Consider the following 27,454-nt stretch of genomic DNA (forward strand, 5'->3'; position numbering starts at 1 on the left):
AATCAAAACCAACCCAAAACTAAACTGATACACAAAAGGACATCAAAACAACTATAACTATTCTTTTTTTTTTATTTTTTATTTTTTATTTTTTGGTTCCCACCTACCCTCTGGATCTAAGACCATATTTGCCTCCTCTTTGGCCCTGGTATGTGTGAGTGCAGGCCACATCTATCCAGCAACAAAAAACTTTTACATTTTGGACAGGGTCTCTCTATGGAGGTCAGGCTAGCCTTGAACTCACAGAGATCTGCTTGCCTCTGTCTCCCAAATGCTGGAATTAAAGGTGTGTGCCACCATGCCAGTTAGTTGTACAAATTATATCTGTACTATAGGTATTTGGAGCTTATGGGTCATTTCATCTCTGTCTCATTTTAAGCCCTACCTTATTTGTCAAAGCTCTATCGAAGCCTGTAAGCGACCCAGTAGAATGTAGCTACAGGCAGGAGGAGAGCTAGCCCTGGTTACAAACTATAAGAAGGCATACTTTCTCAAGTCAAGCCAGGGCACAGAACAACTATAACTATTCTATATGCTCAAAAAAGAGATGCATGAAACTGTACTTCTAGAGATGAAAACCACAATGTGTAGGATGAAAAGCACTGAACTCGATTAATGGAAGATTGAGTACTGGAGAAGAGATTTGTCAATTAAAGGTACAGTAATAGAATCTACCCAAACTGGAATATAAAGATAAAAATTAAAAGTCAGAAATAGAACATTAGTTAAATGTGTGAAAACTTCAGGAGGTGAATTCAAAGTGAACTTGGGATCTGGAAAGTGGCAGGTAGACAAAAACTATTGATAAAATAGATGAATTTCCCCAAAGTTTGAAGAAAATGGGGCTAGAAATGTAAGGCTGTTACAATGCTCACACAGTGTGCAGGAGCCTCTGAGCTTGATCCCCAGCACTGCATAAATAGGTATGTGGCACATACCTATAATTACAGTCTTTGAGAGGTAGATGCAGAAAGATCAGAAGTTCAAGGATATCCTTAGTTATAGAGAAAGTTTGAGTCCAACCTGGACTATAGGAGACCCTTTATAAAAATTTGACAAAAATTATAAACCTGCAGCCAATGATGATACATACCTTTAATTCCAACACTTAGAAGGCCGAGGCAGGTGGATCTCTGAGTGCAAGGCCAGCCTGGTCTACAATGCACCAGATAGTCAGAGCCACACACACACATACACAAAAACCCTGTCTTGAAAAAGCAAAAAAGGAAACAATAACCCCTCACAAACCAACAACAAAACATCTCTTCAATAAAAACAAAACAAAAATCACCCAAAGCAAAACAGAAAACCTACAAATCTACAAAGAAATTTAATGAATAAGAAACAAGAAATCACAAGAAAGTTATACCATGGTAAATCCTAACCAAACTGTTCAAAAGCAATGATAATAACTTAAAAACAGACAAAAAGACACATTAAACTAGAATGTTGTCACACATCTGTAATCCTAGTACTTGAGAGGTTAAGACAGAAGAATCGGGAATCCAAAACTATCCTCAGCTATGCAGTAAGTCTGAGTCCAGCCTGGGCTACATGAGACCCTGGTCCACCCCCCCCCCAAAAAAAAAAGAAAGAAAAGAAAAAAGAATGAAAGGAAGGAAGAAAAGAGGAAAGGAAGAGTGGCAAGAAATTAATATTGGAATAAAGTTAAAATTTCCAATCAGAAACAATGTAGGCTCCACAGGCTTTAACAACAGAAACATTACAAAACACACAAGGAAACAAGATACCATGAGAAGCAAATCCCAAAGTCAAGATAGAATATAAAAACAAGTGTCTAGGAGCTGGAGAGGACCTGGCTTCAGTTCCCGGCACCTGCGATCTCAGCATTTGAAAGGCAAAGAAAGGAGGATCAGTTCAAGATCCTTGGCTACACAGGGAGTTTGGGGCCTGCCTAGGCTACAAATATCTTATCTCAAAAGATTTCAAAAGATAAGAAAAGAGGGCTGGAGAGATGGCTCATTTTTTATGAGCACTGGCAGTTCTTCCAGAGGTCCTGAGTTCAATTCCTGGCAACCACATGGTGGCTCACAATCACCTGTAACGAGATCTGGTGCCCTCTTCTGGCCTGCATGCATGCATGCAGGGCGAACACTATTCATAATAAATAAATACATCTTTAAAAATAGTAAGAAAAGAAAATGAAATTCAGGGTGTTACAAGACTGTAATAAGGAAACATTACATGACTACATACAAAATACAAGCTTTAAAACTGGCTAAAAACCATGCTTAATGAAAAGAAATACTGAGTTAGCCTACAGAAAACATGATCAGACACAAGATGGAAATTATAATTCATGCTACTTCAAATATAATACAATCTATAGTGCAATCTTAAAGATTACTACATAATAAAAGTTAATTGCCCTTTAATGGTTATTACCACAAAACAAGAGAAACATTCAATTTCAGACTTTTACTTAGATTTGCACTAAAGTCATTTTTGGTTTATCTTTAGTTGTCAGGTGAAGAAAACTACAGAATATGTATGATATTATATGAAAATAAAATACTGAAACATATAAATTGCAATTTAACAGTGTCAAGGCTGACTCTAGCTCTTGGAAATACCATATATACATGAATTTGCACCTCAGCAACTCTGCTCCTTTTTTTGTTTGTTTCTTTCTTCTTGAGGCCAGGCTGCTCTCAAACTCATGATTCTCTGGCCTTAGCTTCCTAAATGTTGGGAATACAGGTGTGTACTACAAAACCTGGCTTCCTTACTAACTTCTGCGATCTTGCAAAGTGCTTTATCTTCCTAAATTCTATTTCTACATCAGAAATAAGAAATGCATTTCATTTAACTCAGATGCAGAGGTCAGCCTGGTCTACAAAATGAATTCTAGGACAGCCAGGAAAATCCTGTCTGGAAAAAAAATCAAACAACAACAAAAAGAATACATTTCGTAAGAAAACTAAATGTATAAATATATAAGCTGTGGCGACTGACGAATAATACTCAATGTTAGCTATTACTATTAAATTCTTCCAGTTTAGCAACCATCACATTTCCTACATTCTGGAAGTGTCTTTCTAATAAATGCATAGATAATGCTCCTCTGGTTTGATTTCTTTAAAAACTCTGATTCTAAACGATTCTAAACAGACTTTGAGCACAAACTTCTTCCTCGGTGCTGAGAGCTATTGTGGCACGCCAATGTCTTTCTTTCAGATTTGTTTCTATGTGTTTTAGTGTTTTGCCTGCCTGTATGTGAGCCATGTGTGTGCCTAATGCCCAGAGGCCAGAAGAGAGTATCAGGCTCTCTGAAACTGGAGTTACAGGTGGTTGTGCTTAAACCACTGAGCCAATCTCTCCAGCCCCCACTACTGAAATGGCTTAGTATGCAGTTCCTAGTTTAACACTTAAAATTACGCATGTACATTTCAGCTGCATTGCTGTATCCATGGAGAGGGTAGAAAAAAAAGTCTTTGTCTTTTTTTTTCTTTTTTTTTTGCAGTGGGGGAGGTTTACTAGTAATTGAAACCAGGACATCCTGTATACCAGGGAAACCACGCTACTTCCTCGAATACCACAACTTTCAAACTATATTATGTATTATTTTATTAGTTTGTTTTGAGTCAGAATTTTGCTGTGTAACAGCCCTGACTGTCCTGGAGCCAAAATGTATTTTTTTTTTTAAATTCTTCTTCTTTATGGTTTTTCGAGACAGGGTTTCTCTGTGTAAGTCCTGGCTATTCTAGAACTCCCTTCCTCAAACTCATGGAGATCCACCTGCCTCTGCCTCCCAAGTGCTGGGATTAAAGGCATGTGCCACCACCACCCAACCCAAGATGTATTCTTAAATTTAACCTTTTCCTCTTTATTCTAAAGCACTGCTGAGGCCTGACCCCAGGGTTTTGTGCATACCAGACAAATATTCCACCATTAAGTTATATCTCCAGCCCTGAAATTGTACTTTTCCTTACTAAATTATGACCTATGAATTAGAAAACCACATCATTAAAGCAGCTTAACAGATAACAAGGCTATCATTAATTAATGTGCTATTACCAGAAAATCTGGAGAATAAACAATATTCAGTGTTTGATGAGACTATCAGTGAACACAAAAGTATTAAATATGAATAATTCCTATTTTTTAGATATAGACTTACAAGGAACATATCCACGCTGGACAGTGGTGGTGCATGCATGCCTTTACCAAACTTGGAAGAGAGAGGCAGATAGATCTCTTGAGTTCCAGGCCAGTCTGTCTATAGAGTGAGCTCCAGAACAGTCAGAGCTGTTGCACAAAGAAACCCTGTCTCAAAAATAAAATCCCCACGAAACCCAAAACCACAACCACAAAGCAACAACAAAAACCAGTGGGGGATGGGAGAGGAAGAGAAAGAGAATTGGGGACATTTATATGAGAGCATTGTGAAAAATGTAGAAGACACAATACAACCTGAAGTGGGGTAGTGAACAATAAATCTCTGGCATGTAATGTAAGAGAGGGAAAAGAACATAAAACTATCCTACTAAAGTAAAATATATGCAATTTTCATACACAAGAAGGCCTATTAACAATATCCATAAAAATTTAATGTTTCTGCTTTAAATTATAAATCACATATATTGTAAATAAGCAATAAAATTCATTTAAGTAGAAAGCATACTTACAGAGCAATAAAGAAATTTATCCTGGTATGCTCATTTATAGTAAATTTAGCTCTCTTGAAATAAACAAAGGTCATAGCCAAAAGATACTATAAGGAAAAATTAGAAATTAACATTAATGGTTTGCTTTCTGCAATACAACTGCTATAAAATAGTAAGCTAAAGTGTAAGGCACGATTAATCTTTATGCAATCACCTGAGCACTTATTTTTTTTTGTCTCCTGTAAGTAATCCACCTGAATAGTGTGAGAGTTACTGATAATTTATTATATTTATCTAGGTGTATTTCCAAATTTTATTATAGGTGATGCATTCTAAAATTAAAACTCCATTTTTTCTAACTTAAATTTCAATCTTATAGAGAAGCTGAAATAGTTCAATGAGTAACCAAATATCTTTCACCTAGATTCACCAATAGTTACTTTAAAAAATAATATGTAAGGATAACTTCTAAATAACTTCAGAAATTTGAATAGCAAGGCTTAGTTTCATTGAGAAAACACATTTTAAATGTATTATCACAAAGACACACAATTATCCTATTAGAACGTATGCCAAGATCTAATGGTGTAAATTTGAAACAAGTTAAAATATGAATTTTTATTTCTCATACTTATTTATTATCTAGTGAGGGCATTGTACAAGAAGATGATTGCAAGTGTTTCCCTAATTTCCAAGTAAAGAATTCCTGACATACTATTAAGTATTCCGGGTCTGTTATTTTTTCAAACACTGCCCCCTGCTGTCCACCAGCATTAAAGCACTCAAACTATACTGTTTACCACAACTCTAAAGAAACTGAGGATTTGTGCATATTACTGTTTATTTGGAAACTGACACTGAGATTGTTTTAAAGATTACATTTTGGAGACATATTTTATCTTTACACTTATTTATATATATTTATTTATCAGTGTTGTCATGTGTGAGGCCGCCATCCAGATGAGGCAATCAGAGAACAAATGACGGAAGCCCATTCCATTCTCTCTTCCACCATGAGAATCCCGGGATCAACTCAGGATTTGCATTAGGCACCTTTAGCAGTTGGTGTAGTGTGTATGTATCCTGCCAACCTCACATCAAATGTTTATGAGAAAATGTTAGCATATGCCAGGCAGTGGTGTCGCACACCTGTAATCCCAGTACTTGAGAGACAGAGGCAGGTAGATCTCAATGAGTTCAAAGCCAGCCTGGTCTACAGAGTGAGTTCCAGGACAGCCAGGGCTATAGAGAGAAACCCTGTCTCAAAAAACAATAACAACAAAAAAGTTAGCATGCCTCAGATTTACCTCAAAATAATCTACATTCCTGGGAAGAAGGGTTAAAAGAAAGAAGAATGGCCACGTTGATGATGGCTGTACTTTTAAGAGCCACATGGAAGGTCTTTGTCTTTAAGTTGTGTGTGCTTTAGTTTTTCTAAATTAGTTTCGAGAGGCTGCAGAGATGCCCCAGCCATTAACAACGCTGTCTGTTCTTCCAGAGGACCCGGAGTTTGATACCTAGCACCCACATGGGGGCTCACAACTGTCTGTAACTCCAGATCTTGGGGCTCTGACACAATTTTCTGACCCTCAAAGGCACCAGGTATGCAAATGGTGAACAGACATACAAACAAGCTGATTACCCAAACACATAAAGTTTCTAAAAAAAACTTTCCAAAATTAAATTTTAAAAAATATTTTAGCTTGTAATTGTGTGCGTGTGCTTGTGTGCATATAAGTGCAGATGCCTGAGAAGACCAGAAGTCATCAGATCACCTGGAACTGGAGCTACAATCAGTTATGAGTCACTCAGTACGGGTGCTGGAAACTGAACTCAGGTCCTCTGAAAGAACAGGAAGTCCTCTTAACCCACTCAACCATTTCTCCAGCCTCCCAAATTAAAAAAAAAAAAAAAAAACTTCTAAAACTTTTTATCTTTGGCAATTTAAGTATGAAACAAAGGCCTTCATTTCAATCCTTAGACTTAATCATAAACTAATCTTCTATACTTTCCTTGATTTATTGATTTATATTTTAACTGTTAATGAACTTAATATATGACTGCTCAGTCTAAATTGGTATTTACAAAAATAAAATGGCAATTCTTCAGCTTACTCAAAAATATAGAAACAAATATTGAAATGTATCCATAAAAGAACATTGATCATCGCTGTTCCTAATAAACTAAAGTTTATGGAATATTGATATCTAACTGAGGAACATGTTAAACTAAGGGGTGGGAAATGAGAGATATGAATAAGAATAAAGTAGATGGGCATCTGGGTACATGCCTTTAATCTTTGAGTTCAAGTCTACAAAGGAAGTTTTAGGACAGCTAGTGTTACATAGTTAAGTCCATGTCTCAGGGGGAAAAATGTATAATGATACACACATATGATAATATCACAATGAAACTGATTTCTTTGTATACTAACCCAAAAGAGAATGATCCATTATTTTAAAGATACTTTAATTGTGTCATGTTGGAATGGTTGCACGCACGTGTGTGTACACTCATGCACATGCCCAGAGCTGGAGTTACAGTAGTTGTAAGCAGCCAGATATGGGTAGAAGGAACCAAATTTGGATCCTCTGGAAGAGCACCAACTGCTTTTAATTGTTAAGCCATTTTTACACCCCACAAGCCATTTGCTCTATAGAATAATTCTCAATTTTCACTTGTCTAGTGTTTTTCAAAGTATGTGATAGTTGCTAATCTGTGGTTGTTACCCAGCAGTAAGAAAGCCAACATGGAATAAAGGTTATTTATGCTATTAGAAATTATTTTATATACAGTAATTTAATGCCTCTTGAATTATAGTAATAAAAGTTGATTAAAAGGATAATTAGAACTTTTGGTCTGAGTTACTTATAAAATAAACAAACTTATAGGAGATTGCTTTATGGAGTGAGTCTCAAGAACTTTTCTCCATACCAATTAAAGGTAGTAATTCTTCTTTTTGGTCTACTTAAAAAAAAAGTAGTAATTCTAACCAAATGAATTGAATCTAGCTGACCACAGTGATACATGTCTTAGGAGGCTGAGGTAAAGTGATTGTGAATTTACAAGTTTGAGGTTAGGCTGGGCTGGAATGAGAATGTATCCTTGCCTTCCACCCCCACTCCCTACCCCGAACCCTGTCACCAAAGTATTGAATATTGTTCCCAAATAGATTTGGTAAAAATTAAGTTTAGAAATTCTGCTTTGGGGACCAGTGGGATGGCTCAGTGGGTAAAGGCACATGCTGTCATGGTGGAAGAAGAGAAACAACTCTGTAAATTGTCTTCTGACCTCCACATAACGGTTATGGCATACATGTTGTCACTGACACACACACACACACACACACACACACACACACAATATGACCAAAGAATTCTGCTCTGAAGGAAAGACATAGGCTATTTTTCTAAACATAATGAAGGAGAAAATTCTTATTGGGTATCATAAAAATTTTAATGGTTTAGTAACACAATAATGATAGCTTATGATTATACTGTTTCCAGTTTACCTTGTCTGCAATTTTACAACAGCAGTCCATCCACAAGAAATCTTGAATTAAGTCGTCATCTAAAACAAAAAGTAACTATGACTTATTTTCTTTAAAATGTTTCCTTTTGAAGAGATAATTTCTGTATTGGGACATTATAAAGCTATGTTTGGAAATTAAGTAAAAATAGTTACTAGGTTTAGTTGTCAGTTTTTAAAGTAAATTTATTATTGCAATGACTATCTATTTCCCATCTAATTTGCCTCACTATATATATAATCAACTTTAAAAGTGAATAATGTATCATTTTTGAGCATCCAACAGCATGTTGGGAAACTCCAGCTCTTCCTTCTTTTGCAGAGTACATGGTAAGAGGCAGAAGTGGAATCTGAAGTAAGATAATTCATTTTCTAGGAAATGATAGCTTAATACTGTTCTAAGTGCATCACTTTTCTTAATTACTTCCTCCTTTTTTCATTTTGAGTATTATTCATTTGGGTATTTTTCATTTTGGACCCTTTCCCCTATTTCCTCTCTAGTTTACTTATTACTCAAATAAAAATATAGCTATGTCTACATAAATAACTTCAAGTTTTACTTGGATTTATAATTAACATTTAATTTTGAGAAAACCGATTTTTAGGATAAAACGATCAACAAAATCTTGAAGAATAACATCTCCCACAGAGTGGTGGTGCAAGCCTTTGATCCCAGCCCTTGGGAAACGGAGGCAGGCAAGTCTCTGTGAATTCAAGTTCTACTCCAGGCCAGCCAGAGTTACTTGACGAGACTCTGTCTCAAACAAAAACACAACAGAAAGCAAGCAACACCCAAAAGGTAAATTGTAAAAAAAACCTTGTTTTGATTTGAAAGCATTAAAATAGATAATCTCAAAATATGTTGAAAACTACCAGAATTTAATCTAGGAAAATCCCCTTTGTTTTAGTAACAAAGCAAAAAGTTCTTTTTATTCATTTTGTATGTTATGAATTGCATTATTGTAATTGATATTTGGAAACTTCTAAGAATAACTTTATTTTCTGAGAATTAATTTGTTTGTTAATTCTGTTTCTATTTCATAAGTTACCTAAAATGGTAGAATCAGGTGTTTTCTCATGACCAATTAGGCATACTCAAAAACCTTGTGGGGTGAGGACTGTAGATGACCAACAAAACGGGTATTTTGCTTGCCTCTAATCTGAGCATTTGGTAGATGAGGGCAGGAGGATTAAAAGCACAAGGTTATCCTTAAGTACATAAAAAGTTTAAGTCTAGCCTGGCATACATGAGACCCTTTCTAACACAAAGGTCTTGAGGAGGAGAGAGAGAGTAAAGAAAGGTTTGTGGGCAAACATTTTGCTCTCTTCTTACTAAGGAGCAATGGAACCATATTAACATTCTAGATTCTGGTTGGAGAAATCTTTATAACTTCTCTTTACATTCCTTATATATTTTATCTCATCTTTTAGCTCTGATATTCTTTACATCTTACCAAGTTTGCATGCACGCATATAGCCTTCCTCTATAGTCAAGGAGGGTCTGCTGTGCACCACTATTAGACTGTGCTGTGATCTGAGTCCTTATCAGGAAACATCTCTTATTCTATCTCTTATTTTATTGTCTACGCACTGCAAAAGCAGGGCTCCTTTTCTTGGCTGGTATAAACACTACATTGTAAAAACCTGACAAAAGAGATTTACACTAGGATTCTTCAGTACTTTGCACTATTAAAATGTCTTACACCTACCAAATAATTTAAAGAAAGCAGTCATTTCCTGACGTTGTATAATTAGACAGGGTCCTTTGGGCCGCTTAGATTTGTTATTATGTGCATTTTTTTCAGATGCTTGCCAACTATCTTTGAAAATAGGACGCTTCAGATTGATAGGCTTTTTAGTTTGATGTGACCGATTAGAACCTGATTTTACATGAACAGTGACAGTAGGTGGTGTCTCACAACACATCTGATTGTGCCGCATTGTGGCTTCCCGAGATTTCTATAAAAATAAAAATACAAAATTATTGACCACATCCACTCATTTATATATAAAAACTAGCTGGCTACTACCATATGCAATCATACAAAATGTTGATCTTGCTATTAAAATGTTATTTGTAATACCAAGTCATATTAGAAATTGTTCTTACAGTGCTCAGAAATGCTAGGCCTCCTTGGGTAATGGCATACTCCCTATTGTTCATTTTGCCTTGGTTATTCTGGAACTCAAAATTAAATCTGAAACTTGCTTATATATATTTTACATAGTGTTCCTTTTTCCTGGTAAGTCTTCCTTGGCCACAAAGTTTCCATATTCAATAAGCAATTATTGGTATTTTCTGAACAGTTTTAGCATATGTGCTTTGTATGATTTTCACTAATATGTGTGTGTGTGTGTGTGTGTGTGTGTGTGTGTGTGTGTGTGGTTTTTGTTGAGACAGGGTCTCACTATGTACTTCTTAGCTGGCCTAGAAATCACTAAGCAGATCAAGCTGGACCAACTTCAGGATTCTAATGCAAACCTCTGAATCTCCGACTCATAGTGACCCAAGCAGTCACACTTCCCTAGGCATTCAGCAAGTTATGTACAGATTCCTTTCTGCTCTCAGAAACTCTCCTTCTGAAGGTGAAACTACACCTAAACTAGCTGGATACTGCCAATACTGCTCAATCTGAGAGTCACATACATAGTTTTATATTTTTAAGCTGTATTTAAAAAGAAAACATGGCCAGGGCAGTGGTGGTGCATGTCTTTAATTCCAGTACTCGGAGGAAGAGGCAGGCGGATCCTGTGAGTTCGAGGCTAGCCTGGTCTACAGAGCGGGTTCCAGGGCAGGCTCCAAAACTACAGAGAAACCCTGTTTTGAAAAACAAAAAGATCGAGAGAGAGAGAGAGAGAGAGAGAGAGAGAGAGAGAGAGAGAGAGAGGAGACAGAGAGAGAATATGAGGGCTGGGCTATTGCTCAGTAGGAGGGGAAACTACTTGCCTAGCATGTGTGAGAGCAGAGCTCAAGTCTCAGTGCTAAAAACAAAGTTAACTTTAATAACAAAGTTAATTTTAATAAAGTCAAATAGATCAAACATGTAATTTTTAACATCTAATCAATATAAAATTAATAAAATATTTTACATCCGAAATCTTTTAAGTCTGGTACATTTTAAAACAATAACATTTTTTATTTCATGCACACTCGTGTTTTGCCTGTATCTGTGTGAACATGTCAGATCCCCTGAAACTGGAGGTACAGGCAGTTACAAGGTCCCACGTGGGTGCTAGGAATTGAACCCGGGACCTACTGGAAGAGCAATGCTCTTAACCTCTGATCCATCTCTCCAGCCCCAAGTCTGATACATTTTTGATACTTTATACATATCTCAATTTTATGTTAATTACTAAAATAACTCAAAATGTAGTCCTATAAAAATGTAGTGTATGAATGAATATTTTACACTCCTTCCATTTTATAATTAAATTAAGTAAAAAAATTTGCTGTTGCACCCTGTCAAATAAGTGTTTATGGTCACATGTGGCTAGTGGCTACAGTATTAAGCAGTGTAGGGTTAGATGATAAAGAAGTAGGCAGAGGGGACTGGAGAGATGGCTCAGCAGTTAAGAGCACTCACAGTTCGGTACTCACTGGGGCTCACAAGCATCTAACTCCAGGTCCAGGGAATTAGGTGCCTTCTTCTGGTCTCTGAGGGCACCAGGAAAACACATGCAGGCAAAATAATCGTGTGTGTGTATGTGTGAACAGAAAGGAGGGAGGGAGAGGGGGGGAGAGGGAGAGAACACTAGGCAGAGGATAGGAAAGGAGAAAAACAGTTGTAGCTGCAGCTATGTCTTTAGTCTGAGAGGAACTTGGACTCTATCTCAAAAGTAAACAAACAGAACCAATCAGCCAACAACAAAAATTAAACAGAAGAAATTATAATTAGTTCTACAGTAATTTCTTGCCTTTTATTTTGCTTCCTTCATCTGTCTTCTGGAAAAAACTAAGCAGTCATTGAGATTCGCCAATGGAGTGGGGGCAGGGCTAGGTTCAGTGGTAAAACATACCAGAATACAGAATATTGTGGCCCATTTTTCACGAGTTAAGTGTGACTCAGTGGTAAGTGACTTTCAAATAATATCTTTACCACTGAAACCAATGGTAAATAAGAAAAAGCAAACTTCGAGTATCAGACTATTTCATCTAAAACTTGAGAAAACAGGAAAAGGGAACGTCTGAAATTCCCAAACAGATATTCACTGAAGTTAAAAAAGAATGAAGAAAAGTCGTGGGGCAAGAACGTAAGGACAAGCTGTCTATGCCACTGAGTGTGTAAAATTCCACTTTGCGGGATCTCTTTGGCTAAGCTCTGCTCAGAGGAAAAGAATCAAAGGCAAGTTAAAATATGGGCATTTCTCTAGAGAAAAAGGGAGTGGTGGGTGGTGGGTAAGAAACTACGGCCAATAGGTATTGTGTAGTCATGTCTCCAAACACACACATTCCATCCTAGAGGGAAGCCGCCCAAGACTCACCTGCCCCCGGATCCACCTGCCCCCGACCCGCGGTTCCGAAGCAGCAGGACTGCAGCGGGAGGAAACGGATCGCCTGTGCCGCTTTCCCAGGCATCAGCCGCGCTGGGGTGGGCTCTGCAGGGATGCAGCTTGATTCATGCATGCTGCTCAACCTGGACTCGGGTGGAACCCCTACTTTTGTGCCATCAGCTCCCTATCTGGGAATAGTAGACGCTGGTTTGCGTCACTCAAGGCAAAGTCTCACAACATAAAAGGTAAGAATCCTTCAATTCGCCTGCATGCATTCTAGCGACATTTGAAAAGCCATAGTAGAATTCATAAAGACCATGTCTGAGTTTGTGAGGTTTGGGATTTTGTCCGTTTTTTGTAAATACACCTCAACTTTGTAGACATCTGAAGAAAGCTCTCTCTGGGCGTAGGATAAAGGGCATCTGGCGACAGAATCATAAAATATAAATCGTTTTTCTGTATGAAAATCCAATCCCTGGCAACTGGGGATAGGCAGGCGGGGGACCTATCCTACATCTGGGGTGTCGCGATGAGACAGGACAGCTCAGAACTCAATACTGCGATGCGATTCGGGGTGGGAGCGAGGGACACGGGACCAAGCGGCAGGACTCGCATCCCCTCAGCCCCACAGTGCAGCCCGCGCTACCTGCCGGGCGGCCCGGTCCCTCCAGGGGTTCCCTCCGCTCGCCCCGCGCCGCCAGCTCTGGTCCCCGCCTCCGGGAAGCTCACCCGCGTCTGGGCCCTCGGAGCCGGGGAGGGGGCTCGAGGCCGCGAGAAAGCCCGGATGCGCCGCTGAGGGCTGAGGGGCCTCCTCACGCCGGACTGCGGGAGAGAGCGGAGGGCACAGGCGCCGCCGACACTCGGGACTCGTCACCAAGGCCGTCCGCCCGCCCAGCGAGGGCGAAGGTACCTGCGCAGACCGGCGAAGAGCGAGTGGCCTCCGCTTCAACCCGCAGCCTCAGGCGGTTGCTGGCCCGTCGCTCGCACGGAGTAGCACCCGCTTTCCAGCCTCCAGCTGCCCAGCCGGGAGCACGCGGCCGCCGGAGCCAATCGGAGCGCGGGAACAGCTGGGGGCGGAGCAGGCTCTGTAGCTCCGCCCAGCCCCGCCCCCGCTTGGTCTTCTGCCGTTATTCGGCTCTAGCTCTATGGACCTCTTCGCTGGAATCGCGCTTTCCCGCGAACGTGTCAGTGTGGAACCGTTGAGGTGCCCGCCCCGGACGGGACAAAGACGACACCGTGCTGCCCTGCAGGCCCGGAGCCTCCCGTCGTACCCCCCCACCCGTTTTCCCGCACGCGCCTTGCACTTGTGAGCTTGAGAGAACGCTGCCGCCCCAGAACCGCGTGTGCACAAGTGTGTGAAAGGAGGAAGAGCCCGGCTAAGCTAGCTCAAAGGGTGTGAATAAAGTGACTTTTAGTGAGAGGACTGTGTGTTCTCCCGCTCACAGTTAAATCCTGTGTTTTCTTGAGAGATCTGGGATGTAGCAAGATGGTTAATAAATTCTCGCCTGTCCCATCCCTCTAATGCAGAATCTGCTTTTTTTTCTGCATCCGTTTCTCCATGCTGTTAGTCTCTTTCATGTCTTACTGCCTGCATATTACAGAAAAGAACGTGATTTAAATCATTTGGATGGCTGACATTGCGTCTATGATTTTCTTTTCCGATTATAGCATTTAAGAGCATCTTAGCCTTGCCTGTTGGCAGTACTTGCCAGTTATTAGTTTCTTGCTCAGCAACTCTGAACACCGAAAGCTTATTAACACACAAGTCAACCTACAAGGGAAACTTTTGAGTACTAAGCTTTCCTGAAGGAGGGAGGTCTTTGAGTTGGTTTTTTGTTGTATTTTCCGTAGGTTCTGGAACTCACTCTAGACCAGGCTGGCCTCGAACTCACAGGAGACCCTCCTGCCTCTGCCTCCTAAGTGCTGGGATTAAAGGAGTGCGAAACTACCGCCTAGCTCTTCACTTTTTTCCCCTTAAATCCATGGCCCTTGGGTGAATAAATGTGTCAAGAAAATCTTTAGGGAAGTGGCTGCTTCAGGTTTCATTCCTGTGGCTTTTCATAAGGATCCTTCTCTGCTGTCTTTTTCTTGGGTGTCAGGGATTCTTGTGATCACTAATTTCCAGCCATTAGTATAAAATGTTATTTACTGAGCAATGAATATTCAGCGCATGAACAGCGCTATGCTGCTGCAAAAACAGTTGTGGACAGAGCCTTTTCCATGAGAGGTACAGAAAGCACACACACAGCTGGGCGGTGGTGGCCTTTAAGCTCAGCACTCGGGAGACAGAAGCAGGAAAATTTCCATGAGTTTGAGGCCAGCCTGATCTAGAGTTCCAGGACAGGTTCCAAAGCTACACAGAGAAACGCTGTCTTGAAAACCATAAAAATGAAACACATACACACTTTTTTTTTTTGCAAGACTGGGTTTTGTGTAGTCAAGGATGTCCTCCGCTCAGTTCATACATAGCAGATAACCCTGAACTAACTTCACCTCTCAAGTGTACCACCATGTCTGACAGTGTTCTTCAAATAATCATAATCAAATTTACATTTTATTATATTTTTATATTAAGGTCAATTTATCAAAATAAAGGTATCAAAAAAGTAATTTATTGCTAATATTTTGTCTTAAAAGGTTACAACCAGTGAGGCCTTCATGAATGTTCCCACTACTTTGTGTATAATATGAACACGCCAGGTAGTTTGAGTTCTTGTTTCAGTTGAGCTCCGTAGAGACAGATGTGAGATTCAAGAGTCAGATGAGGCTCCGTTAACACTGGACCATGCTTGCCACTCACAAGACACCCCCCCACACCCGGCCGCCACCCCGTGACACTGCTGGAATTCCCTGCACGCAACACTCGCTGATGCAGCAGGGCCTTGACACATGGGCATTAGTAGGACATCTTTTACCAGCAGTGTAAATGCAGGCAGATGATGTGACCTCAGCATGTCAAAGGAAACATGAATGTGAGCTGGTACTTACTGTGTCATCCTGGGACAAACCTCATATGTTGGACAGGCACAGAGAAAGCATTCTTGGTTTCCTTCTTGTTTCATACCTGAGACTTGGATTTGACTAAGTATTTAGAGCAAGTCCCGGAGAGCTGGAGAGGTGACTGAAGGCAACGGCAGTTCTTTCAGAGAATCCAGGCTCCATTCCAGTTTTTACAAGATCTTGTGCCTCTGCCCTGCCCTGGATTGGCTGCTCCGGGACCTACTGCCCCCTGCCTGCGGGGGATCCCGCAGCAAGCTACTCGGGGATCCGCAGCAATTTTTAATAAATCCATTTCACTCACAATGAACCATTTACTTGGCAGTACAAACTCAAAACCTCCAGAGATAACGACAGTATTATTGAGACGTAAGAATAAAGGGCAATTGGAACTGTGTTGTAAATTTCTTTATAGGGTCAAAGTGCCAACAGCAATGTGAGCAGTCATTTTTGAAATCTGTGATCCATTAAATGTGTAGGTCTCTGACATGCCAAACATCACTCTAGGAAATACTTAAGTAATAAACAATAATCTCTGCCTCAGAGCTTGTTAGGCACCTAAAGGTTAAGGTCAAATTCTATATAGTCTTGAAGGAGCACCCAACACACGTGGCTCTCAGTGAGGAATAACTGACAATTCAAAGTATAGGAAATTCAAAAGCTGAAAGACTAGCTTTCTAATAAAACAGACATTACAGTATGGTAAGGAACTGTAACCTAGGCCTCTGGTGACTAGTTGAATTAACTTCAGTGAGGTCAACAGATCTGTTATAAGAGTCAGACTTTTATCCTGGTAGATTAAGTCTCAAAAATACTCACTGACAATTTATGAATGTGTTTACAATCATTTTCATCACATTACCCTCTCTCCTCCTGGACTCTTTGTCCCATGCCCATTTTTTTGTTTTGACTCGCTGACTTCAAGTCATGAATATGCATGTGGCCCTAATCACTGGCTCAGGGGCAACGGAGCACTGGCCACGCCACTAAAGGAAAGACCTAACCCCCAGGAGCCAGCAAGTTCAGTTAGGAGTGGGAATTTGTGAGTCCATCAACCATCCAGGCTGAAATGCTAACAGGCTCAATTCATGCAGATAACCAGAGTCCATGAGTATAACGTCATCTCATGTCCAGAGAAGACAGTGTTTAATAGCACTGTTCTCCATCCTTCTGCCCCTTTCACTATGTTCGAGACTTGGGTTGCTAAATGGGTTTAGAGTGGAGCACTAAATAGTCAGTTATTCTCAGTCCTGGTCTCTGCCCCTACCATACCCCTGGAACATGTGTGGTTATTTTAAGACAGGGTCTCTCTTAGCTCAGGCTGGCCTCAAACTTACTGTGTAGCTGAAACTTGGCCTTGAACTCCAGATCCTCCTGCCTCCAACTTCTAAGAATCAGATCGCAGGTCTCACTACATTTGGCTAAGAAGAGCTTATTTTGCTGTTAGTGATTTTTTAAAAAGATAGTGTCTTGATCTATAACCCAGTTTAGGCTCAAATGCCTCAGACTTGTGTGTCACTATGCCTAGGAAAGACTTCCTGCTGGAGTGGGACACTGGGTCTCACCATGAGACTTTAAAGGCAAGGACTGGAGAGATGATGCAGTGACCAAGAGCACCTTTGTTGTTTTTGCAGAGGATCCCGATTCCCAGTACCCATGTGGCTCACAACCACCTATAATTCCAGTTCTGGGGATCCAACACCTTTTGACTTCTATAGGCACCAGACACACATGTGGAACACACACATACACACAGGCAAAAGATTCACACACATTAAATAAGAAAATCTTAAAAAAGAACAAAAACAACCAAAACCACAAAACTTCTGAAGTAGCAAGTAGTTTGATTTGCTGTGCTTGAGTAGGTTCATGAGTTCTGTAAGAAACGAAGTTTCCAAGGCATTCTTGGTAGCTAGCACTTATCAGAGGGTTACATACTTAACATGGATGATTTAGCCTTGTAGGTCACACCTACAGTCAGGAAGCTAAGGCAGGAAGACTAGAGCTTAAGCCAATCTAGACTTAACTCTGTCTCAAAACAAACAAAAACAGTGACAACCCTCAATTAAAAACCTCATTGCATTTGCTCAGCACTTAAAACTTTTCATCTAGTGATCAGACCCCGCAATCCTCCCGCCCCTGACAGGTCTTAATATGTAGACCAGGCTTCAAATTCAGAAATCTTCCTGGCTGCATCACAAATTCTAGGATTTAAAGCAGCCTGTACTTTATTTTTTTGTCTTTGTGATTTTTTGCCAGTAAATTAGCATAATAACCTGTGATAGTTACATGTGTTCAGCTGTGATATACTGTTTAGGTACACATATGTACCAAGTATTTATTTGTCTATGAGATGCTGTAGTTTTAAGACATCTGAATAATTTTTCAGCATAGTAAATGTCTATTCTTTAACAACCAATACTAATTTGCTCACTTTTCTTTAGTTTTAATTTGAATAAGTTTTCATAAAAATCCAGTCTATAAGATACTGATTAATGTGGATTAATTAGCACTGAGATTAACGCTTATCTTCTTGAGCTACCTCAAATACTGACTACTGAGAAATGACATCTAAAAGCCTATTAGCAACCGTCTGACTTACATTTCAGTAGTTATCAAATCACATTAGATAAAGGTGTGTGTGACCTAATAGAGCATGGCTACAACCATGTCTCACTGTAAAACAAAACACAGAATAATCATTCAGACTTTGTATCAATTAGACAACTTTTACTAAATGAGAAAACTACATTTAAAATGTGCTTCAAAACAAAATGGAATTAGGAAAAAAAAGATGTATGCATTTTAAAGAACTTTTACACTGTGCTGAAAATCAAATGTTTCTTGCAGTAATAGAATATGCGCCAATCCATAAAATGTTAACAGAGTTCTCAATTTAACATTCTCAAAGACAATATAAGGTTTCACATCTATGGTAACACATAAGAAGGGCATTAATATAAATATTATGTCCATCCCTATGAAGCTTACAAATTTGACAATGTTCAATAAAAATACTTTAGAATCACATCCAATAGTGTCACTTCCAAAGAATCACAGATCTGTGCCTGTTGTTAAGTCCTCCTAAAATCTGTGTTGACTTTGCTACTCCTTGACATTTGTTAATGCTAACCCTTAAAAAAAGAGAACAGGAAAAGAATTGTTGCAATAAACTCTTGATCATGTACAGAAATTATTGCTACTATACTTCACTACAAAGCATGTCTATACATATTATGACCTTTGATTATGAAAACATGGAGTAAAAATCTTTAGTGACAAAGCCTTACAGCCAAAAACAACATTCACATGGCAATTATTAGACAGTGAAGCACCCCGATACTCAGAGCTGATAAATGTCCCCCTGACCAGCATTCATTTAAATACATCCTTCACATAGAGAGGGAAAGAAGAGCGTCAGCTTTTCAAGGCTTGTCAAAAAAGGATTCTCATGTTCTGTGGATCTAAAAACAAACAAACGAAAACAAACAACAACAAAAACCCCAAAAAACAAAACCAATGCAGGTGAGGGTAATATCTGAAAGTTAAGCATGCCAAAAGGTGTTTCGTGCGAATTAAAACCTAAAGCCAAGGTACCACATAATCACATTACCAACTAGTTTTGGGTAATACTATATGAGCCTTATCTTAAATGAAATGCTACTGCACAATAGAGCATCAATAAATTAAAAATTAGAGTGCACAAATCCAAATCAGTGGCAATTTTGTAAAAAGCAAAATATTCATTCATTATCAGCTGCAACATTTGCCCAGTCACACTGTTTGATAAAAATCATTGGATCAGATAGTTTGTATATTTTTAAAACCTATCAACCTCTAAAATTCCTTTTTACTATTATGAGGCATAAGTTTTCTTAGTAAGATCAAACAGCTACATAAGTAGATAAGTGAAGGAAAATAATAGTTGGTGAATGTCTTTAAAGCTCTTCCCATATTCCACTTTTTAAAATGTTTAGGGAAAAACAGGAAAAGTAGTTGCCATTATTCTAGCAAAAACAAACAAAACAAAACAAGTCCAAAGTAATTAAACAACCAAGCAACACTAAAACCATGTGACACAGGTGGAACACCATGCTTTCATCTGGGTAACTACCACAGCTAGTTAACTGGGATGCTTTTCAACTTTAAAAATTGTGATACCAGAAGATATAACTTTATGGATACTTTTGAATTTGGATTTAACTTTGTTGAATATTATAACAGAGTATACTTATTACAATACAGTGTAGCACATCTTTCTATTAGAAAAAAATTTAAGATCCTTTACCCGTCTCCTTAAATTAAGGTGTGACATCATAAAGGGTGTCAAATGGCTGGATGGTTTTACAGTGCACACTTATATATTATGAAGTATGTCCTTAACAAATCTGATGGTTTCTTTACAGAATTCCTTTCTTCACCTTTTCTTCGGTGGATTAGCTGTTCGAGGTGGAGTGACAGGACGCCCAGAATTCAATCCACCATACTGGTACTTAGCTTTCTTTTCAGATGGTTTCAGTATCTTGGAAAAAATAATTTATTAACAGTATTATTCTTTTAATAAATGACATAAATTGTTAAAGTTCAATGAAAATATAGAAATAGTTCAGCAACATTCCACAAACACTTCTTAGACTTAAGGACTGGGTAAGTTTGGCAGAGCAGCTCAGTAAGGGCTTAGCATGAAAAAGTGCCCGGATTCAGCCTCTAGCACCGCCCTTAGGAACACTTACTAGTTATATTTTAGTAACAAGAGCTTGGGTACACAGTCTCAGCAACTGCCAAGTCAATAAATTTAAGCTGAAATTTCCTCCATTAGTTCACCTCATTAGAGAAAAAAAAAAAAAACACTACTGGTCTGAGAAAAAAACCCTAGGTTCTTACCTTAATTCTGACCCCACCCCACCCCACTCCGGGTTTATCCATTCCGCAGCTGGGCTCTGGAGTTGTTTCAACTTTTAGTTATTATGAACAATGCTACAAGATTTTGGGTAGACCTAAGTCATCTGTTAACACTACATCTAACTTTTAATGACTTGCCAAACTGTATTCTTAGAGCAGCTGCAGCAATCTGCATTTCCACCATTAATGTATTAAGTTTTAAAGTGTTCTGAGTCCTTGCAAACATTTTGTTTCTTAAAGACAGGTTCTTGCTATGTTGCCCCGGCTGGCCTCAAACTCAAAGACAACTGCCTGCCTGTTTTCTGAGTACTAGGATTAAAGGCATATGCAACCATGTCCTGCATAAACATCTGTTACTTTCATTACACTCACTACAGGGCACAGCATAAATAGAGCACTACCTGTTAGAATTAGAAAATGCCATCATTTTACAAGACCAAATATGGAAAATATTTATGTAATGTTTCTTTTTTTAATATTTATTTATTTATTATAGAATATTCTGTCTGTGTATATGCCTGCAGGCCAGAAGAGGGCACCAGACCTCACTACAGATGGTTGGGAGCCACCATGTGGTTGTTGGGAATTGAACTCAGGACCTCTGGAGGAACAGGCAATGCTCTTAACCCCTGAGCCATCTCTCCAGCCCTTATGTAATGTTTCTTAAAACCACTCTGCATACTAGAGTATCCCAATAAAAGAAATGCATTAATCCAACTCCTCTATTAATCCAACAATCGCTGAAGGACAAGACTTGGTTAGAACTCTTAAAATGTAATGAAGACACCAAGCACTTAGCATTCATTTGTTGATAAAAATGGTCTAATACGACAAAGGAAAGAGCTATGGAAACTGTGGTAGTTTGAATGTAACTGGCCCCCACAATCTGACAGGGAGTGACACTATCACAAGATGTATAGCTTTGTTAGAGGAAGTGTGTCACTGTGGGGATGAGCTTTGAGACACTCTCAGGATACCTCCCAGGGTGTCTGTCAATTTCCTGATACCTGCAAAATTTAGGACTCTTTCAGTAATTACTCCAACACCATGTCTGCCTGCATGCTGTCATCATGATAATAGACTGAACCTCTTGAAAATATAAACAAGTCACCCAATTAAATGCTTTCTTTTTTTCTTTTTCTTTTTTTCCAAGACAGAGTTACTCCGTAGCTTTGAGCCTATCCTGGAACTAGTTTTTGTAGACCAGGCTGGCCTTAAACTCACAAAGATCCGTCTGCATCTACCTCCTGAGTACTGGGGATTAAAGGCATGCACCACCTGGCAAATGTTTTCATTTTTAAGAGCTGCCATGGTCATGATGTCTCTTCACAGCAATGGAGCCTTAGCTAACTTTCTACACTGTGTCAGTTCTACACACCAGAAACCCAGCTAATACTAAAGTGAAACTATTCACAAGAGACTTCTGGATTGAACATGCATGGAAAGTTCAGTTTCCTTATAGTGAAACTAAGGGCACACACTGTTCTCGATGGAGTCCAAACTCAGGCACTCATGCTAAATGGCAAGCAAGCACTTTTCTCACTGAGCCATCTTCCCAGCTTGCCCTTCCTATTCTTTTAGTAGTTATGCACTATCCATATGTCACAAAAAAATTATTTAAACACTTGGAACAAGAAAGGTGCAGCCTAAACGTTTCTAAAAATGTATTTGGTTATACAGATCCAACATTAGGAAGTTTATTACCCAAACCAGACAGAAAGTTTTAATCAGTGTGAATGGTAATGACTTTTTTCATTTTTTGGAGGGGGAGGGAGATCCACTTCCACTGATGTATTTGGAGATTGAACCAAAGGTCTTGCATGTGGTAAGAAAGCATTTTACCACACAACTGTATCTCTAGCCCTGAATGGTAACAAATTCTGAATTAAGCTGATTTTCAACACATTCTGCTCAGAGAGAGATTATTTAAAAAGAAAAATTACTCTGACAATAGTTTTAATGAATGTCTATAGTCATTAAAGACCTACCAAGCCAGACAGGGCAGCAAATGGCTATTATCTTGATATTCAGGAGGGACAGGCAGGAAGACTGTAAGGTCAGGGTCTGCCTGGGCTACATAGGAAGATCCTGTCTCGAAAGGAGAGGAGGGGAGGGGAGGGGAAGACATTTATATTTCATGTCTTACCTGAAACGAACACATCAAAGTCTCATCCACACTCATCATACCGCCAGCATTGTCAAACTCGCCACAGTAATTTGGGGCAGAAAATAAGGTTACCAATTGTCTTTTAGCAAAAAATTCATACCCATCTTCCACCACCTGTCAAAAGAAATAAAAAATAAAAATCCTCATCAGTAGGTAATTTTTAATCGTCTATGCTAATGCAGATTAATGAAGCAAAGGCCAAACAGCAGCAACTTTTTCAGGTGCCAAGGCTCTGGTTTTACGCCTGGAGACAATTAAGAAAACAAAACAAAATGAATCTTCCCGTTTGCGCAAACTCCCACACAGACATATAACTTCGTTTTTTAAACCCACAAAACCAAACCAGCAATGTAAAAAGAGGTCAAAGGGACTGAGGCAATGGCTCATTGGTTAGGAGCACTTGTTGCTCTTTCAGAGTACTTAAATTCAGTTCCCAAATACTAACATGGCAGCTCACAAACATCCATACTGCTACTTCCAGGGGTTCTCATGTTCTTTTCTGATCTGTTAGGCACCAGGCATGCTTGTGGTACAAGCACATACATGCAAGCAAAACATTCACACATAGAAAATGAAATATATACCTTAAAAACAAAATTAAGACAAAAATATTTCCAAAATGTATTACAAGCCAATTATGTTTTACAGATCATGAGCACTGTAAGTATGCATTCCTGAGAACAGTGGATCAATAAGGATTTGATCGTAGTTAAAATAATTAACAATGTATTATTAACCAGCTTACAATCACATTCTACAGCTGTCTCAAAAAATTTCCCATAGTGTCCCATAGTGTGGCATACGCCTTTAAACCCAGCACTTAGGGTGCAGAGGCAGGCAAATGGATCTCTGTGAGTTCAAAGCCAGCCCAGTCTATAGACAGAGCTAGTTCCAGGAGAGCTAGGGCTGTTACACACACAAAAAAAAACCCACCTTGAAACAAAAACACAAACAAAAATTTCTCACAGCACAGTTTGTTTTGTCAAAAAACAATACCCACACATTTGGGTAATAGACTATATGAGTTCTAGATGCTGGCCTCCTTATCTACTCTTCTTCCTACATAAACAACATTATCTTTTATTTTTAATGAATTATTCTATTTTATGTGTATAGGTGTTCTGCCTTCATGTATGTCTGTGCATCATTTGCATGCCTAGTGTCATCCATTGGAGGTCAGAAGAAGGTGTATGATTCCCTAGGACTGGAGTTTCAGTTTGGAGCTGTCATGGGTGCTGGGAATCAGATGTGGGTAGGCTCTTTGGAAGAACAGTCTGTAATCTTAATTACTGAGCCACCGTGTCAACCCCCTAACATTACCTTTCTTAGATATCAGTTCCTATATTTGAATGCTTGGTTCTCAGAAGATGGAACTGTTGGTAAGTACGAGGTGTGACCTGGTTGGAGGAGGTGTATCATTGGGGGTTTTGAGGTTTCAAAAGTCCAAGCCATTCCCAGTCATCACACTCTCTGCTTCATGGAAGCTCTTAGTTATTGCTCTAGCACCATGTCTGCCTGCCTGCCATCACACTCCATGCCATGTTGTTCATGAACTCTAGTCCCCTAAAACTGCGAGCCCATTGCCTTGGTCATGGTGTCTCTTCACAGCAACAGAACAGTAACTAAGATACATGGGGAGATAGGGGCTTATCTATTTATCTACCTATGAACAAAAGCATGTGAAATTAACAAAATAGCCAAGAGTCTTAATACTGCATACCTGATGAGCTCGACAAATCAAGTCTAAATCATGACGATTCAGAAATTTACTGACTACATCAGCTCCAAAAGTAAAAGAAACACCACGATCATTTTCTCCCCAGCCTTGTACATCCTTATCTGGGTCAGACCACAGTAAATCACAAAGTAAACCTTTAAAAACCAGAAAAGGAAAGAAAAAAAAAGAAGAAAAAGAAGAAGAAAGCACAGAATTAGGCACATATATATGTATTTCTCCTGCCTTCTTACACTTTAACCATTCTTTGTTGAAGCAATCAGACAAATAAACCTTTCCCGGTTTCCTAAGGTACACTCCCTGATGATTTCTGCACACGTGAAATAGTGTGCGACACACTCAAGCATAGTAGCTGGAACCTCTGTTTAGTTTCTCGCTATCATTTCCTGATAGTCAGCTTACCATATTCGTTACAATTATACTACCAGCCTCTTGTGTCACTTTATTTACTTATCATTAAGTCACACAGGGCTAGTCTTTTCCTGTAATTTTTTTCCATCAGGATTGTTCTGATCACTTTGGATTCTGTTTTTCTACTTTAAGTCTGCTTTTCTAATCTCTAAAGTATTAAAAAGAAATATGGTGAAGAACAAAATCAAATCAGATCCTAAATTTGAGAAATGTCTGAAGCTAGGAAAAGATCTAAGGACTATATATATTTCAGAAGACTGAACAGAAAATCAAACAGCAAAATAAACATTTTCAATATCTCAGAAACTTTCAATTAAAATATCCCCCAAACAGAAACTTACTATCAAATGTTAACTGGTTTCAGAGATGATACTAAGTTTCTGAATGACTTTCACTAGGTATAATTAGGTTCAAACATGTGAGCATTTCACATAAAGCAATTAACTAAACTTCTGTATATACTTACCTGTATCGGGGACATCAGTGGGTCTCATGATTCTCCGAATCTGTTCCATAGATTGTAGATCTGGTGACAGTCCTATAAATAAAAAGAGACTTGATATCTAGCAGAACACTTATAATGTTGTCTTTTCTATCCTTCTACCAAGGAAATAAATTAAGACTCCAAGGAGGAACTCCATTATTTTCTTCCCAAATGCCCTTATCCTTCAAAATAAGCCATTCAGTTGCAATCTTTCCTACTACTTTTGCAACTTCATGACCACTAAATCTTGAAGCATTTTTACTTTCTTGGTCCCCTAAGAACTTTCCCCCATATCCTACCTCAACATGCTTGGTACATAGATCAGGATGGCCTCGAACTCACACAGACATACCTGTCTTAGAGCATGTCTTGCCTCTACCTTATTTGAAAAGTAAGATATCTCATTAGCCTGGAGCTCATTGGTTAAATAAAGCTGACTTTTCCACAAAGATTGAATTCAGGCTATCAGGTTTTCACGGCAAGGATTTTACCAAATATACTATCTCCCTAACTTTTGAAAAACTCTGTGTGTACGTGGTATCATAGAAAACTTTACTGTATATTCTCAAGTGAGTTCTGATGCATGTGAAGTTAGAAAAACTTCATCTAATGTAGACGAAATTATTCATTATTTTCAGAAAGTCCCCAGGCATTAGTCATAGCTATTTACAATCTTCAGAGCATGAATCAGAAACAGCTCCTTTGTGTGAGACACCAAAGAGCACTGAAGTAAAGCTGGGTGCCGAGGATGGAGGTCTGAAAGCGTTTGATATGAATTCTAATCTCTGTATTCTCATGTCCTCATTTCCTTATGTACTGATGCTGATATACTGCATAAAACTTAGAAGTTATGTGAATATTAAATTATGTTACATTTAAAGTTTGATAAAAAGTATTTAACATAGACAGAAAGATAACTAGCCTCTCAGTTTTACTGATGGCAGAGTATCTTTTCATCAGAATCTGAGGCATGGTCTAGATCCACAGCACAACAAGGAAAATTACCCAACTTGTTAACCAGGCCTAAACTGAAGCAAAGGGAAAATACATTTTAAAACCATCTAGTTATCTTTTCTTTTTTTCTTTCTGCTAGCAAATACGGCCTAGGATGGCCCTGAGATCCATCTCTCTCCGAATTCTGGAATTACAGGTGTGTAAAGACCACTCAGGTCAATACTTAAGTTAAAATTTCATTATCAATAATCACAAATTTCTAATTACTAAAGGAGGTCTCCTGCTTGTTTTTGAAGACAGTTTCTCTGTGTAGCAGCTCTGGTTGTCCTAGAACTCACTTTGTAGACCAGGCTGGCCTTGAACTCACTGAAATCCGCCTGCCTCTGTCTCCTGAGTGCTGGGATTAAAGGCCACCACTGTTCCCCTCTGTAGGAGGTCGTAAGCAGGCCTAGAGCAGTTTTTGTTCATTCATATCATGACTTTGCTTCTGTTTGAGACAGCATCTTCCTATGTGGCCCTGACCCTGCCTGGCCTGCCGTCTGCCGTCAGAATGGCTTTTAGTTGCTGTGTATCTCCCGCACACTCATATTTCCCACAGCATCTTAATTAGTAGGTCTCTTCTAAATAGCAAATTTATTACTCCACCTCCATGACAACAGAAGATTTTCTCATCCACAATGGCAGCTATAGGCAGACAGTTAAAACAATCAGTGAATGTCTTCCACAATTTAATATTAAATCTTCTTTTGCCTATAAAAAAGTGAGAATAATGAATCAATAACCACTCTCATTACTTATCTCAAAGACAGAATATGATAGCTTTAATTTTCTTCTTTGTGCTACCTTAGCACAAACACAGTTCATTCACGAAGCACTTTTTTCATGTGCTGGAGATGTAGCTCATGTTTCAGTACTTGTACAGCATGCATGTTTATCATTATACTTAACTTTTTTACTCATGTTTTAAAAAGAGTAATAAAATAAACAATCAATATCACCTATAGGATTATAAAGACTTTAAAGACATCAAATGGCTTTATCTTACAAAATCACTGTAATGCACTATTTTTTAAATTGGCTAGTAGGGTATTAGCTAATTTCTCCCCATTCAATGTATTTACCTAGCAAAGTAAGTAGATAAAATAAGGAGCTGGTCC

At 38.9% G+C, this 27,454-nt stretch overlaps 2 protein-coding genes across 7 annotated transcripts in view; both read right to left on the reverse strand.

Annotated features, from left to right (window-relative positions):
- Spdya (speedy/RINGO cell cycle regulator family member A) overlaps window positions 1-13,663 on the reverse strand; it is a 32,346-nt gene extending 18,683 nt beyond the window's left edge. For 4 of the 6 annotated variants that reach the window (XM_048431169.3, XM_048431165.3, XM_048431171.3 and 1 more), the window contains exons 1-4: window positions 13,558-13,663; window positions 9,866-10,115; window positions 8,140-8,198; window positions 4,650-4,735 (exon numbers count right to left, since the gene is read on the reverse strand). In XM_048431169.3, coding sequence (XP_048287126.1) covers window positions 4,650-4,735; window positions 8,140-8,198; window positions 9,866-10,097 — 377 coding nt within the window. In that variant the 5' untranslated portion in view covers window positions 10,098-10,115; window positions 13,558-13,663. Of the gene's footprint in view, window positions 1-4,649; window positions 4,736-8,139; window positions 8,199-9,865; window positions 10,116-12,638; window positions 13,157-13,376; window positions 13,462-13,557 lie in introns of those variants that run through there. The other 2 variants (XM_048431166.3, XM_048431167.3) reach the window with 2 other exon arrangements.
- Window positions 13,664-18,350: 4,687 nt separating this feature from the next.
- The window catches only part of Ppp1cb (protein phosphatase 1 catalytic subunit beta), a 32,315-nt gene continuing 23,211 nt past the window's right edge, over window positions 18,351-27,454 (reverse strand). Inside the window, exons 4-8 of the mRNA XM_048431164.3 lie at window positions 26,943-27,047; window positions 25,326-25,397; window positions 24,434-24,585; window positions 22,693-22,827; window positions 18,351-20,166 (exon numbers count right to left, since the gene is read on the reverse strand). Coding sequence (XP_048287121.1) covers window positions 20,062-20,166; window positions 22,693-22,827; window positions 24,434-24,585; window positions 25,326-25,397; window positions 26,943-27,047 — 569 coding nt within the window. The 3' untranslated portion in view covers window positions 18,351-20,061. The remainder of the gene's footprint in view (window positions 20,167-22,692; window positions 22,828-24,433; window positions 24,586-25,325; window positions 25,398-26,942; window positions 27,048-27,454) is intronic.

Source organism: Myodes glareolus, chromosome 6 (assembly GCF_982192425.1).
Source record: "Myodes glareolus chromosome 6, mMyoGla1.1, whole genome shotgun sequence".
In the NCBI taxonomy this organism is placed as follows: Eukaryota; Metazoa; Chordata; class Mammalia; order Rodentia; family Cricetidae; genus Myodes; species Myodes glareolus.